General features: G+C 36.2%; 2 protein-coding genes across 8 annotated transcripts in view; one reads left to right on the top strand and one right to left on the bottom strand.

Moving 5' to 3' along the window:
- The window catches only part of LCORL (ligand dependent nuclear receptor corepressor like), a 169,044-nt gene extending 155,115 nt beyond the window's left edge, over positions 1 to 13,929 (top strand). For 3 of the 4 annotated variants that reach the window (XM_067735614.1, XM_067735617.1, XM_067735602.1), the window contains one exon: positions 11,166 to 11,317. In XM_067735614.1, the coding sequence (XP_067591715.1) occupies positions 11,166 to 11,179 (14 nt within the window). In that variant the 3' untranslated portion in view covers positions 11,180 to 11,317. Of the gene's footprint in view, positions 1 to 11,165 lie in introns of all 4 variants that reach the window. The other variant, XM_067735616.1, reaches the window with a different exon arrangement.
- Positions 13,620 to 14,740, bottom strand: part of NCAPG (non-SMC condensin I complex subunit G) — a 46,294-nt gene continuing 45,173 nt past the window's right edge. For all 4 annotated transcript variants that reach the window (XM_067735598.1, XM_067735599.1, XM_067735601.1 and 1 more), the window contains exon 21: positions 13,620 to 13,844. In XM_067735598.1, coding sequence (XP_067591699.1) covers positions 13,745 to 13,844 — 100 coding nt within the window. In that variant the 3' untranslated portion in view covers positions 13,620 to 13,744. The remainder of the gene's footprint in view (positions 13,845 to 14,740) is intronic.

Here is a 14,740-nt window from a genome sequence, read left to right as displayed (position 1 = left end):
TCTAACTTGGGGCGTCTGTAAGTAGTTTTATTGGAACACTGCCATGCTCATTCACTTATGTGTTTGTCTATTGCTGTTTTTATGCCACAGAAGCTGAATTGAGTAGTTACAACAGAGATTATAAAGCCCACAAAGCCTAATATAGTAATTATCTGGCCCTTTGCAGAAAAAGTTTGCTGACCCCTGGTAATATCAGTAGAATTTTAATAAAGTGTGACTAGAAAAAAAATTATTGTATTTTTTTAGTAAATTAAGATTATTATATCCAGTTAATTCCCAACACCCATCCATACTCGCTCCCTGTTGTCCACTCCCACCTCACACACAATACATTTCTGACGTGTAGCTGTGTTATTTTGTTTTTCTCTATGGAACAAGACCTGTCTTTATCCAGCACAGTGGTGCTGGGGGAGCATCAATGCCAGTTTTATTCTGTTTTGTAAACCTTTATTCTCTCCCAGCAGCCTCCAGACCTGCTTTGTCTATCTAAGGTAAGTTCAAGGGTCACCCTTCTCTTCCTTAACCAGCTGCTACCACCTGTTGGAAAGAGATTGATTTCAGTGCTTCACACCTTAAAGTCCTTCCTCAAGTGTTCTCTTCTCCCCTTTTCTACCCCTTTTCTCCTTCTCTATTTCTTCACTTAGTAATTCAAAATTTTTAATTCAGCTTTCATGGCTACCATGTTTTTCTCCTCATTTTTCCTGGGCAGTAAATAGTTTTCTTTGTAGTGGAGCTGAGTATCCTGTGATTATCATAATATAAAGCCTACTGAGTTCACCTTTTGTTTAATTACAGAAAAATAAAAGGCAGAGTAGGTGTGTGAATGATTTCATCCTGCCAGGTTTTTTTCTTCCTTGTTTTTGTTTAATTTTAAGCAAGACCTTGGCTTCTTTTTTCTCCCGCTCAATTCCAGTTCTAGGCAACCTGGAAAATTCATTTGTTTGCTTCTTTGCCTCTGTGTTATATAAACATACGGAAGGCTAGATTTTAAAAGCCAGTATCTATAGACCCCATTAATTCTTTCAAAAAGGTTTGTCTCCTGTGTGCCAGGCAGTATGCTAGACATATGGAATATGATGGGGGGACAAAACCAGATGTCACTCCATTCATGGTCAAGTTTGTTTGGAGAGGCAGACATTGAAAAAACAGTTACACAAATCTTACAACTTCTTAATTCGTAGGTGGTACTATGAGAATTCCTTATAGGGAGATCTTATCAAGTTAGAGAAGTGAAGGAAGACTTCTGAGGAAATGACCATTGAGCTGAGTGAGAGTGAGTAGGAAGACTGAGTAGGAACCAACTAGGCCAAGTGGCAGAGAATGGGGAGGGGAGCAGTGATCTTCCAGGAAGAACTGAATGTGAAAAAAGTATGAGGCATGGTATTCCTGGTGGGTAAGAGGGATAAGACATGACTGGTGTGTCTTGAGTCAAGACGGAAAGGAGGAGCATGATGTCAGGTGTGGTGAAGATTGAGGAGCAAGTGAAGGATAGACCATGCACGTTCTCAAAAACCATGTTCACGTCCTCTCAGTGGCTAATTTTACCCCACTAGTCAGGTAGTACCAACACCTGTCTGAGGACTCTACTTAATGCCCCAGGGGCTAGGAGGTCTTTCCGTTCTTTTTGGTGGGAACACCAATCATATCCAGTCCTGCATGGCCTCTAGGTATTTTCCAGCTGGTCGTTTTCAGTGGTCTTTCTCACAGCCGTGGGAAGCATTAATGTACTGATCAGTATTTATCTACAGACTTGCGAGGAGCTCTGGAACTAGCTCTCTCTGCAGTTCTCTATCCTGTATTCTGCTCCACACATTCTAGTCACCTGGGACTCCTTCACCTCCAAACTCTGTCTTCCTTTCTCAGGAAGATTTCCAAGCTCTATTTGGGTTCCCCCTATATTGCAGCCTGGAAACTCTCCAAGCAGTAAGCCAGAGAAAATTTTAGGTCTTACCACCTTTTGCTTCCCTTTTGTCAGGAATCATTGTCATGCTGTACTTCCTGTTGTCCATTATCTTAAAAACATTATTTCATATATTTTGTGGGGTTTTTTTAAGTTGTTTAAAGTGAGAGGGCAAATTCATTTTGTTACTTCATCATGGCCAGAAACAAATATCCCAGATTTATTTTTTTAACAAATATTTATCCAGTTTCTGTATGCTAGGTGCTGAAAATAATATACTGAATAAGACCAGCAGGGATTTCTACTGTCATCAAGCTTGTATTTTTTTGGGAGGGGGGAAAAATAAAATAGAAAACAGAAGGCACTGGTAAATTCTGTGTTAATGAAATTAAATGACATAAGGAGTTTTTAGGGAGAGCTGCTTTAGGTTGAGTACTCAGGAAAATTGAGATATCTAGGATATCATTCATGACTGAAACTGAGTATGGATGAGAGCTAAGGGAGAGTATAGGAGAAGAAGAAAAGAAAGCCTGGGACTCAACCTTGAGAAATGCCAATATGTATTCTGCAGGTAGAGTGGGATGCCTTGCAGTGACAGGAAGAGGCAGAGGAAAGCCAGTATTGTTTTTTGTCTCAAAAGCCAAAAAAAAGTGAGTCTCAAGAAAGAGTGTATCTTACTCTGCTCAGGCTGCCATAACAAAATAACATGGACTGCATGACTTAAACAACAGAAATTTATTGCCTCACAGTTCTGGAGGCTGGGAAGTCCAAGATCTGGAGGGTTCTGTGTTGCCGATGAGAGCTCTCTTCCTGGCTTGCAGGCCATTTTCCTGTTCTCTGGTATCTCCTTCTCGTCTTATAGGGACATCAATCCTATTGGATTATGGCCTTGCCCTGTGACCTCATTTCACCTTAATTATTTCCTAAAAGCCCTATATCTCTTAATATATAAATCTGAGGCAGGGAGACGGGAGGGGCATGGGGGAGAGAGGGGCCCGACACAATCCAGTCCATAGCAGAAGAAATGGGCAACAGTGTTGAATCAACGTTGTTAGGAAGGCAAAAAAGTTGAAAACTAAAGATCGTTCATTAGACTTATCATTTCATTGGTGACTTTAGTGCTGTCCTCATGGAGTGCTGTCCCTGGAAGCTAGATTGGAGTAGGTTAAAGAATGAGAGGTATCGAAAATGGTGGGAGCAAGTATAGGACAATTCATTAAAGTAATCTAACTCTAAAAATATTAACCTCAGGAAGGTAAAAGATTGAGTGAAGCCTTGTTTTTTAAGGAATGAGAGACCTCGCACTTGTTTAAACATCATGGTGAGGATCCAGTTGAGAAGAGATGGTCTATTATTTATCTATTGCCACAGCAATGCTACATTACACACCACCCCAAAACTCGTTAGCTTAAAGTAAATAAGCATTTATTTCACTCATGAATCAGTGATTTGAAAATAAGCCTGGAGGTTCTTTGGATATTGGCTGGGCTCCGTGGAGTGTTTTGGGGTTAGCTGGCTGTCAAGTGGATAGCTTCGCCCTGCTCCATAGCAGCTTCCCCCTGAGTCTCTCATAGCCATCCAGTAAACCAGCCCAGGCATGTTCTCAGGGCAAAAGCAGAGGTGTAAAAGTGAGCATAAATGCCCAATTTCTCAACTTCAGCTTGCATCATATTTGCTAATATCCCATTAGCTAGAGCAAATCACATAGGTGAGGCAGAATGAGAGGACATGGTAAAATGACAGGGCAGAGAGAGTGCATATAGTGATGGGTGAAGAACTGAGGCTATTAATGGAATTAATCTGCCACAGATGGTATATTTAAAAAAAAAAAAAAGAGGGTCGGAATCATTGATGATGATCATTGATAAGTTCCTGAGAAGGCCTATGGGAACAGGGTTCAAAAACATTTGTTTTAAGTCATGCCAGGTTCGGCGATCTTTTACAGTTAGTTGGCATTATTTTAGATAAACAACTTGCTAATTGCTTTTACTTTCATATTAATTTAGTACTGAAGTTTTCTATTTTATTTTTATAAAGGTATGTGAATCACATGTAGTTACTGAATATTTGAATACAGTACTGCTTTAGGCACAGTTGTGTTGTACTAATTTAATATACAAGTTCACTAAGAAATTCAGGGATCCCTACAAGGCCAAGAATCATTTCTAAGTCACGTAGCAATGCAAACTGTTCATTGATTCCTGGAGAGAATTTGTTTGGTACCTTTGATCTGACTGCAATCTCCTTCATTCCATTCAACTAAAAATCAGGTAGATTATCTCATTTCTCAGTAGAAATGATTCAATTCTAAATGTTTTCTTTTGAATTCTTGATTACCATGGTTTGCTCTCTGATAATCATGGTAGCACTTACTAATTAAGCACATACTATGCACCATGTGTTAATCTTTTTTTTTTAACATCTTTATTGGAGTATAATTGCTTTACAATGGTGTGTTAGTTTCTGCTTTTCAACAAAGTGAATCAGCTATACATATACATATATCCCCATATCGTCTCCCTCTTGCGTCTCCCTCCCACCCACCCTATCTCACCCCTCTAGGTGGTCACAAAGCACCAAGCCCATCTGCCTGTGCTATGCTGCTGCTTCCCACTAGCTATCTATTTTACATTTGGTAGTGTATATATGTCCATGCCACTCTCTCGCTTTGTCCCAGCTTTACCCTTCCCCCTCCCTGTGTCCTCAAGGCCATTCTCTACATCTGCATCTTTATACCTGTCTTGCCCCTAGGTTCTTCTTTTTTTTTTTTAGATTCCATATATACGTGATAGCATACAATATTTCTTTTTCTCTTTCTGACTTACTTCACTCTATATGACAGACTCTAGGTCCATCCACCTCACTAGAAATAACTCACTAGAAATGGCTGAGTAATATTCCATTGTATATATGTGCCACATCTTCTTTATCCATTCATCTGTCCATGGACACTTAGGTTGCTTCCATGTCCTGGCTATTGTAAATAGTGCTGCAATGAACATTGTGGTACATGACCCTTTTTGAATTATGGTTTTCTCAGGGTATATATGCCCAGTAGTGGGATTGCTGGGTCATGTGGTAGTTCTGTTTTTAGTTTTTTAAGGAACTCCATACTGTTCTCCATAGTGGCTGTATCAGTTTACATTCCCACCAACAGTGTAGGAGGGTTCCCTTTTCTCCACACCCTCTCCAGCATTTATTGTTTGTAGATTTTTTGATGATGGCCATTCTGACTGGTGTGAGGTGATATCTCATTGTAGCTTTGATTTGCATTTCTCTAATGATTAGTGATGTTGAGCATCCTTTCATGTGTTTGTTGGCAATCTGTATACGTGCTAATCTTTTATTGAAAAAGTAATTTTCCTAAAATTGGTTGCAGTAAAATTGCAAATCTAGGACTCTAATCCGAGACTCTCAGATTTCCAAGTCTTGCTCTTAACCACCAGGTTCTTCTGCTTCTCCAGTAACCACATCAAATAATCAAAAGCAAGTCAGAAAAAAATGGCTGACTTAAAATCTCCCCCTTAACAATCTGTCAAAGCCTTTAAATTCATCCATATCTTACCAAACGGAAATTTTACTCTTGAGATAAATTAATTAAGTCTTTTAAAAAAACCAAAAAACTTGTACAACCTAACTCTTAGAGAGTTTGCCAACAAGAGAAAGGACCTATTTGGTCGTGTTAGACCTCATGGTTCACTAGTGGACCATGTTTACCTGGCTACATTGTATGGCTTTTTTACGTTTGATCCCCTTTAAGCCCAGAGATTCAAAATTAAACTGTCATATTATTATCTGACTATACAAATTATAGGAACAAACTAGTATGGTGAACATTGTAGAAACAAATCATACACATATCTGCCATACTTTATTCCCACACATGTAATTTTTTATTTTGATTTTTGTTATTAGTACTAACATTTATTGACTCCTTACTATGTGTCCAGCTGGGCACATTACATGCATTCTCTATGCCAGGTGCTTTATCTACATCAACTCCTTTAATAATCACATTACCCTTAAGATGGTGGTATTCTATCTTCACTATCCAGTTAAATTGAAGCTTAGAGGCTAAGGAATGTACACTCAGCGGTGAGTGATTTGATTCAGGATCAGAACTCAGGCTCTAAAGTCTCCCTCTGTCCCACTTTCCTAAAATCCTCATCCCTAAAGACCTATTTCAAATGTTTTTCCCCCTCATCTCCCCACTTCTGGGATTCATCTTTCCCTTCTCTGTAATCCCTTTGCCCTTAGCTACTCCTTTTTTTACTGCTTTTAATTCTGGTAACTTATGAATACTTTTTCCCCACTGTCTCCTTACCAAGCTGCAAAACCCTTGAAGACAGATACCATCACAGTCTTTTATATTCCTAACATATTAGGTAGGTACTGGTTAAGGATTTAACTTTACTTAACAGCGGACCTTGCTGATGAACACATGCCAGCTCCGTATAGAAGTGAAACATTTTGCTCTGTGGCATGGTCCTCTATACTGGCCTCCTAGAACCTAAGAACCATCACATTTAGGGTCCAGTAGACCAATGACTTCATTTTTATAACTTCTTATTACATCCAAAACATGGGAATACACTTTTCTACTTCAGGAAGGTTCTCTGCTCTAGTTTTGCAAACTGACAACCATATCATGATATTTGGTCAGATTTGTAGAGAGATCAGGGTCAAAGACAGTGCTGAGTTACAACTATTCAGTAAACTTTTTACTGAATTAACAGTAATTAATTCAGTTAATTATTTCCAAAGGAAAATAAACCAGTCACCCACTGGCATTAAGTTCAAATTCGATGGTTTCAGCGACATTATAGCAACTATTCAAATTCCAAATCCTATATCAGAATTGTTTATCCATGCATACAACTGAGTTCTTTCTCTCTTTGAAAAGATAAACTGTGTTCCCTGAAACCCTTAACCTAAAGAATAGTTTTATGGTAGCTCTCATGTCAGTCTCTGCCCTAACGTTTTTTTCTTTTTTCACACTGAGAAATTAAAAGTATGACTGGCAGCCCCCTCTTTAGTTAAACATAAAGAAAAGTCATGCTCTAAACATATAGGTCTCCTGGATAAGGTTATGGTCGTAGGCCAGACATGTGGCGTATGTTAAGTATTCTAAAGAAATAGATAAATGGATATTAACACGAAGGGAGAATCATGACAGAATCACAAACCAAGAGTCAGTGTGCAGGATAGTGTAAATAGATCATAGGCCCTGAAGACTCACTTAGTTGTGTGACCTTGGGTCAGTCATTTTACTTCTTTGAGCCTCAGTGGATGATTGTTAGAACTTAATCAGGTAATGTAAAAAAGGCTTTTAGCATAGGACCTGGCATATAGCAACTGCTCTACAAATGGTATTTTCAGACCTGTCTTGATCACACTAAAATTTGTTTCCTGCAGTGTGGCTCACCTTAAGTTTATTGTCTGTATGACAGAAATGAACTATCACATATCTCCAGTAATAAGTAAAACAAGTTTAAATTATAAGTTGTATATATTAAAAATTATTTTTGTTAGAATTATCAGTATCATTACTTTAAATCACAGATGATGATTGTTTGGATTTTCATAACTCACAAATGATTTTTATCTTTGATACTTTCCAAATGCACATATTCTATAAACTTTCATTCAGATGGTGGAGAGGGGCTTTGTCTTAGGGTGAGTGAAATTACTGGAGTATTGAAAATAGGCTGAGCTGTCTGCCATAATCATTGCAGGCACCCTTTGGCCTTATTCAGCCTCACTTGCCATCTGGGTTCCTGGATGGTAGAGATAGAGTTAGAAGGGGACTTACTTCGGATAAGTACCTCTCTCCAGCTTCTTCCCCCTTTCACCAAAGTATGTGCGTTTGCATTTGTTTATAGCTCCATATGCTTATTAAAGCATGTTAACTGACTCTAATTAGATCATCAGAAACATGTAAGCAGGGAAGATGTCATTTACTTTTGTTTTTCTACAGATGAGGAAAGTGAGGCTGAAGGAGGCTAAGGTTACATGTCCAAGGTCATAAGGCTGCTTATTAATATTGTCAGAACTGGAACCTGGGTCCTTACATTATTTTCCCCAATTCTTTACTCTCAAGAGTACCACTGGATACACTATTGCTGGGCTTTCATTAGAATCCTGGATATGGACATATAAAGCCACTTTATCAGATGATTCAAATGCTGCTCCTTAAGCTTTTTAATCATGATGTAAAACAGAGAAGCCATGAAATAAAAGACTGATAAATTTGATGATATAAAATTTAAAATGGATTCATGACAAACTCACTGTAAGCAGATACAAACAACAAATAAGCTAGGCAGGGTGGGGAGGGGTGGGATTGGATTAATCCCACCCCTGTGGATTAATCACACAGAACACAGGATTAATTCTTAACTGCCTGGCAATACGAGAGAAGTCATCGTCTCAACTGGCAACACAGAAAAGGAAATACAAATGGCTTCAAGATATGAAAATAAGTGTACTGAGAAGAGAAATGCAAATTAAGCCAGGGCATACAGTTTTTTAAGCTTCCCTAAATTTTATTATACATTGTTATAAGAGTTTGAGGGAAGACATTTTCATATATCATTGGTCAGAGTGTAAAAATGTACACAATCTGTGAAGGGAATTTCGGTAATATCTATCAAAATTTTTAAAGCACCCGTTGACCCAGCCATGCCAATCCTAGACATAAGTCCTGAAGATGTACTTGCACATATACTTAAAGAGACACACATAAGAATATTCAATACATTGATATTTTTAAGCAAAAGATTGGAATAGCCCAAAAGTTTGTCAGTTGAAGACTGGCTAAGTCAATTATGACATAGCCGTAGAATGGATTTCTATGTAGCTATTAAAAGAATCAAATATTCATTGTACAAATATGGAACAATCTCCAAAATATATAAGCAAGATACAGAACAGTATTCAGAATTGTGTAGGGGGAAAGGAGATATTTGAAACAGACATATATACATATATATCAATGCAGAGAGACTATCTATCTGGAATAATACACAAGAAATTGGCAACAGTAGTTGCTCCTGGAAGAGGGGCTAGGAGCAGTGAGAGACTTCATTGTATAACATTTTGTAGTTAATCTGTTTTTAATTTTGCAAATTTATTACCTATTTTTAAAACATGAAAAAAAAATCATTGTTTAAAAAATACATTAAGTTGAACATTAATCTTTCACTTGGTACAAATGTATATGATTCTATGACAAATTTCTAACATTAAACCTAACTAGTCAAAATTTTAATTTCCAAATATAAAGGTATATTTGTTAAAAATTCCTGTAGACTGCAAATTTTTTGAAAGCGTGGACTATATCTTCATCTTTGTATCCAAAAGTGCTTTCTGATGGGTATTCAAAAACTGTTAATTTGACTGGTAGAGAAGATGGAATTGAAAAGTGCTCTGGTAAGTACTGGATTATAATTAGAGATCGAGATTCTTATATTAGTTCTCATACATCTGGTTGGTTAGAACACTCTGAAAAATAGCATTTTTCTATTTTCCTATATCTTAGTTTCCCTATCATCTCTTTTAAAAAAAAAAGCGGGGAAGTGGGGACTAGAAAGGTCACTTCTAGCTCTGCTGTTCGAATGCCTCTGGTTCTAGCACTTCAAGATCAGTAGTGCCCAAACTTCAAACACCAGCTAGTTTTGTTTTTGTAGGTATATATTTATGAATTAAACATGTCAATCTGTATATTGGTACTAACAACATTTAGTTCTTTTTCTTGACTATTTTCTTCCCATGCATGTGTATAGTTTTGTGCATCCCTGGCATTTGTGTTCCCAAATTTGGAGTACACTCTCTAGAAAAGTAACTTTAAAAGTCTTTAAAGTATTGAAAAGAACAATAGTGTAGTTACTGAATAGTATTCTCTGAAGAATACACCTTTGTCAATCAAATAGAAAACAGAAAAAAAAATCGTTTTTAGGACTATGATTTGTTGCTCCATGCCGTTGTTTTATTGTAGAGTTTGATGCCTGATATACTTACCTACCAAGCTACCTCAATTAATATCATTGTATTTTTATAGCTTGCTTTAGAGTTTCTCAAAGAGTCATACATCAGACTTTCTTGTTTTGAAAATACAAATAAAAATATGAAGACTAGCAGTCCTTGGAGGAAGGAAAAACATTACTGTTGTTATTGATCATATCTCTAGGTTTTGGATATTTTTTTAATGATGAGTTACTATTTTTAATGAACAATCTTTTAAGCTGTCATTTTGTTTCATTATTTATAAAAATTGAAACCATGTCATTCGGTGGAACTGGGACTGTTTGGGGAGAACTCAACTCAGTGAAAATATAATGGCTGTTAAAATATGGTTTAACAGGTTAAATCTCTGGCTTATTGAATGGCAAGTGAGTCAGTTGTTTGAAGTTGTAAGGCGAGAAGTCTGGATGCTGCTGCCATTTACCAACTCTAATAAGCCACTAAAATACTACACAACTCAGCTTCCTCTTTACGAGTGGGAAGGATCATTGACCTGCGGTTGAAGAAAGCTTAGGAATGATGTAGTCTAACTGAACTAATCAGTCGTGTCAAATGAGCTAATGTATAGCAAGCTATTAAATCATTTCTAAACGTAAGGATTCACATTGGAAGATGTGAATTGACTTTAATATTACACATGTGGAGTGGCTAGCTATCCTTTGGACTCTCAAGTTTCTGTGGTTTTAGAAAAGATTCTCATCAGAGAGCTAGTAGACAGGCATAAGGGAAAGAGCAAGGACTGTATTCCAGTTCCAGCCCATTCGACTTTATTTGTACTGGAACTCTGTGACTCACTTTTATCGTTTCTTATGAGCTTACAGTATACCAACCTTGCTTGGTGGTTATGAAATTTGAGATTATGCATGTGAATGTGCCTAGAATATGGTAGGCATTCAACAAAGGTTAATTCCTTCTTGTCTCAAAGAGGCTGTGATCCTGGCACGTTAAAGGAAAAGTTAAAAGAAAGGTTGAATCCAGCCAAGCTCAGTAGGTTAAATATCCTTTCTGATGTACACTGATGAAATCTGTATATGCTAATTTTGTCCAGTGGTATCTGAGTGACCTCTCAATTACCTGTGTTGAATTCAGTTCATTAAGGAGACAGGAGCTAAAGAAAACCCATCAATCATCTCTATTATTTAGAGGTCTGAACAATAAAACTACTGAATTTTCTTTTACAAGGTTGATAGTTTCTTTGAAATTAAAGTAAAAACTAAAGTGCTTTACACTTTTTTTTTTCCAGCATGCTACAAGTGAAAACTGATGAGAAAGTGAATTTGTCTGATGGGAATACAGCAAGTTGCCCTTTGAGCCCCATTAAGATGTGCCTTAATCGTCCCATTGAATGGAATCTGAATTTGACAGCAGCATCTCTAGCGAGCTGTACAGTTCATAACCAAAATCTCAAAAGTGAAGAGAAATAGATTGCAGTTCTTCTTGCACTATCCTTATTTTGTACGTCAACATTCTTCCTGCTGATAAGCATTTATCGATTGATTTTGAAATATTTCTAGTCTTGTGATTTGTCTATATATTAAATCATTAGCATTAATCATTTTGATTATATTCTTTGTATGTCTTTTTACATGTTTTACACCAGACCATTGTGGAATTTTGCAGTACAAATGGATTTTTGAAGTTTCTCTTTTTAATGGTATTTTGTGAGTTTTTTACTCCCTAAGTTTAAATATATAATTGTCCCCAGTTTTATTTCCGTGCACAATGTCTTAATATATAATGCATTGTGAGATTTAGAAGGCTAGTATTGTAAAGATTTGTGATTACCTGACCCATGAACAGTTGTATAACAGGTGGATACCAACTACCTCGAAGCAAATTGGTAAAAGGCAAAGGTATCTCTTAGAAGTATATCTCTTTCAAAGTTATATATGTATAGAAAAATTGATCATAGTTTATCAAGTAGCATGTTTCCATTCATAAGGAGAATTTGAACTGATCAGTTATTTCTCTGTACTTTTAAACCTATGAAGTCTGGGTTTTAAGAGCAATGGCACAATTGCATGTTGACTCTTCAGCAAATCTGTGCCTCTTGCAGATAAGAATACTGTTTGGTTTTTTTAAGTTATCCATTTTGAATGAAAAATGGTAAATGGATTTACATCCATTGATTTTACTGTATTTTAGCCATTTATTTTAAAGTGTAAAGGGATGTCTTAAAATGAGGATAATATTCCTTACCTCTTTAGTAGTACAAAAGCATAGCTTTTGTGATTGGCTTGTGTGATTGTGTCCAAAACTTGAATAGTAAGAATACTCAAAGTCTGATGCTTAATTTTTCCCATGGCTGAGAAGGAAAGCTTTGGTATGGTGGTCCATGTAAAGTATGTAAGCACATGGCTCCTTCCCTTTGGATTGCCTGGCTGTGGGGTAAATGGGATTTAGTTTAGTGTGTTTCTAAAGACTTTTACTTATGGCACATTTTGTGTACCTTCTAAGTCCTTATTTCTCCCAGCCTACCCCAACCCCCAAATTATTTTTAAAAAGACAGGGATTTAACAAAAAGGCTTACGTAAGGAATTTGAAGCACAGGAAAAGACACAGAGCCAACAGAATGAGAAACAATCATCTATTTTTCATTGTTTTATATCACCACCATATCTGCCTTTTCCTTTTTCTTAATAAGCATTCTTTGTAACCTTCAGACTCCTTTTATATTTCTAAGTTTTATAAAGCACATATACATATGTAATGTAGCAATTTGGCTCAAAAAAGCACAGCATTCTTACTTTAGCTCCATCTTAGAACATCACCTTAAATGGCCTCTGGTAAATAAACCTAAAAAAGCACAATTATTATTAAAACCAATGTATTAGATCCGATGTTAGGGTATTTCTGTTCTGAATAATAGAGATGATTATCAGAGGAGTAAAAGGTGTTTGGTTGGGAGTTACAGAAGGAAAGAGGACTGATTTGACACAGTTTTAAGTTTCTTAAGTCAGGCCAGTGCCAATTCAGAAAATAAATTTACAGTGAAGAAATAGTGCTCATTCACACATTAGTATATAGTGGACTTCCTGTCACATTCTTTTCCTACTAGTATTTTCTATTACCCACAATAAATATTTTGTTATGCCAAAAACATAGAGAACTCCATGATTAATATGTATATGTGAACATTTCCCTAACCCAGGAACCATCGCAACATAAGCAAACTTGGGCTCTTATATGCAAACATTCTATGAAAAAAATTACTCATGCATGTAGCATTATCAAAATATTTTTAAGTGTAAGAATCACAAAATTATCAAAATGATAACTGTTGAACTTGGATGCTGGGGACTTTGGTTCATTATACTAGTCTTTCCTGGAAGTAAGCTCCTCTCTAGCCAGTTTGTGGTACTTCATTTTCCCTTAAGATGTCGTTTTTAAAATGTGTTCTGAGGTGTTTTTATCTATGTTGGATCTGCCACATCTAAGTCAAACTTTTCAAATGCAAGTTACCAGCTAGTTACATTTAAAAGTTGTCTATAATGCCATGATTTTAAATGTGAGAACTCATAAGCATCACCTGGGAAGGCTGTTAAAAAGCAGGTTCCTGGGCCCACCTTAGATTCTGATTAAATCCATGACTGATGGAGATGGTCTGTGGAGCACACTGATGGACGCTGTCTCACTGCTTCAATACAGGCTAAAGTAATGTGGAATCACACAGCAGGAAGTTCTACAAGAATCAGACTTCTTCTAATTTTCATACAAGGGTAACTTTATTAAAGCAAAGAAATGAATATAATTTTAAAGGACATTTTTCAAAGGACTCCACCTCCATCATATCTTCTCCTAATTTTTATCTTCACTGAGAAATTATGCAAGGTTAAGTTTACTTTTTTCTAGTGCTGCCGTCTTTGCTCGTCTTGGTAGTCTCATCTTCATTTCTGATTCTGGCTCTGGAACTTCATGATCACTAAACAGATGTTGAAATACACCAATTTAAATACAAGCTTTAAAACCAGTTTATTTATAAATAAAACTTTGTTTCTGTCATTCTATCCGTGTGTGATTGATATCCTGATTCCATTAAGCTTAAAACTAAAATCTCAAAACCAAAAAACACCGATTGGCTATCCAGCAAAGTGAACCATGGAAAACCTAACTAATTTTTTTTTATATCTACATGGAACCTGGTATTATACAGAAAAAAGCAAAAAACAAAAACCCAAACTTCTATAATGAAGCTTGTAATTAAACAGGAACCATAACAACTGCCCAAGAGTTTTTTTGGAAACTCAAGTAGTGAAAAAATAAGTTCTATTTATTTAGGCAATACATTCTTAAAACACTGTAAACAGCAAGTTTCCCCAAAAGATACTTTAATTAAAACTTGATCTAAAGTTATAAACTGAAAATATATACATTTTACCTATGAATGAATGAATGCAAGACAGCTGTAAACAGCTTCCAACAATGGCTTATTGGCAGAAACCAAAAATAAACTATATAACTAATATCATCCAAATTATAGGCAGAATTATTCTATCATTATAAATGTAGAAAATCTGAATCTCAATAGTTTGCAAATTCAAGTTCAGAGAAGTCATACATACATGATCTTATAATTAGAGGAATACATGGAAATACAATTTGAAAGAACATAAAGATAACTACCTAGTACTAAAAGCCATGTCAACGAACAGGAAAAGCACACAAGCCAGAGGAAGTCAAATGCTCTTAGATACATAATCTAAAAAGCTGTAAGTTTTCACGGATTATCTTGTTAAATAATCACAGTATAAACAAACTACAATTTTTTTTTTTTACTTCTAGACATTTTTTTTTAAATGATGATAAACCTCTTTACAT

The sequence above is a fragment of the Pseudorca crassidens genome, chromosome 4, assembly GCF_039906515.1.
Source record: "Pseudorca crassidens isolate mPseCra1 chromosome 4, mPseCra1.hap1, whole genome shotgun sequence".
NCBI lineage: Eukaryota > Metazoa > Chordata > Mammalia > Artiodactyla > Delphinidae > Pseudorca > Pseudorca crassidens.
Note: the sequence above shows the minus strand (reverse complement) of the source record. Positions and strands in the feature narration are given on the sequence as shown.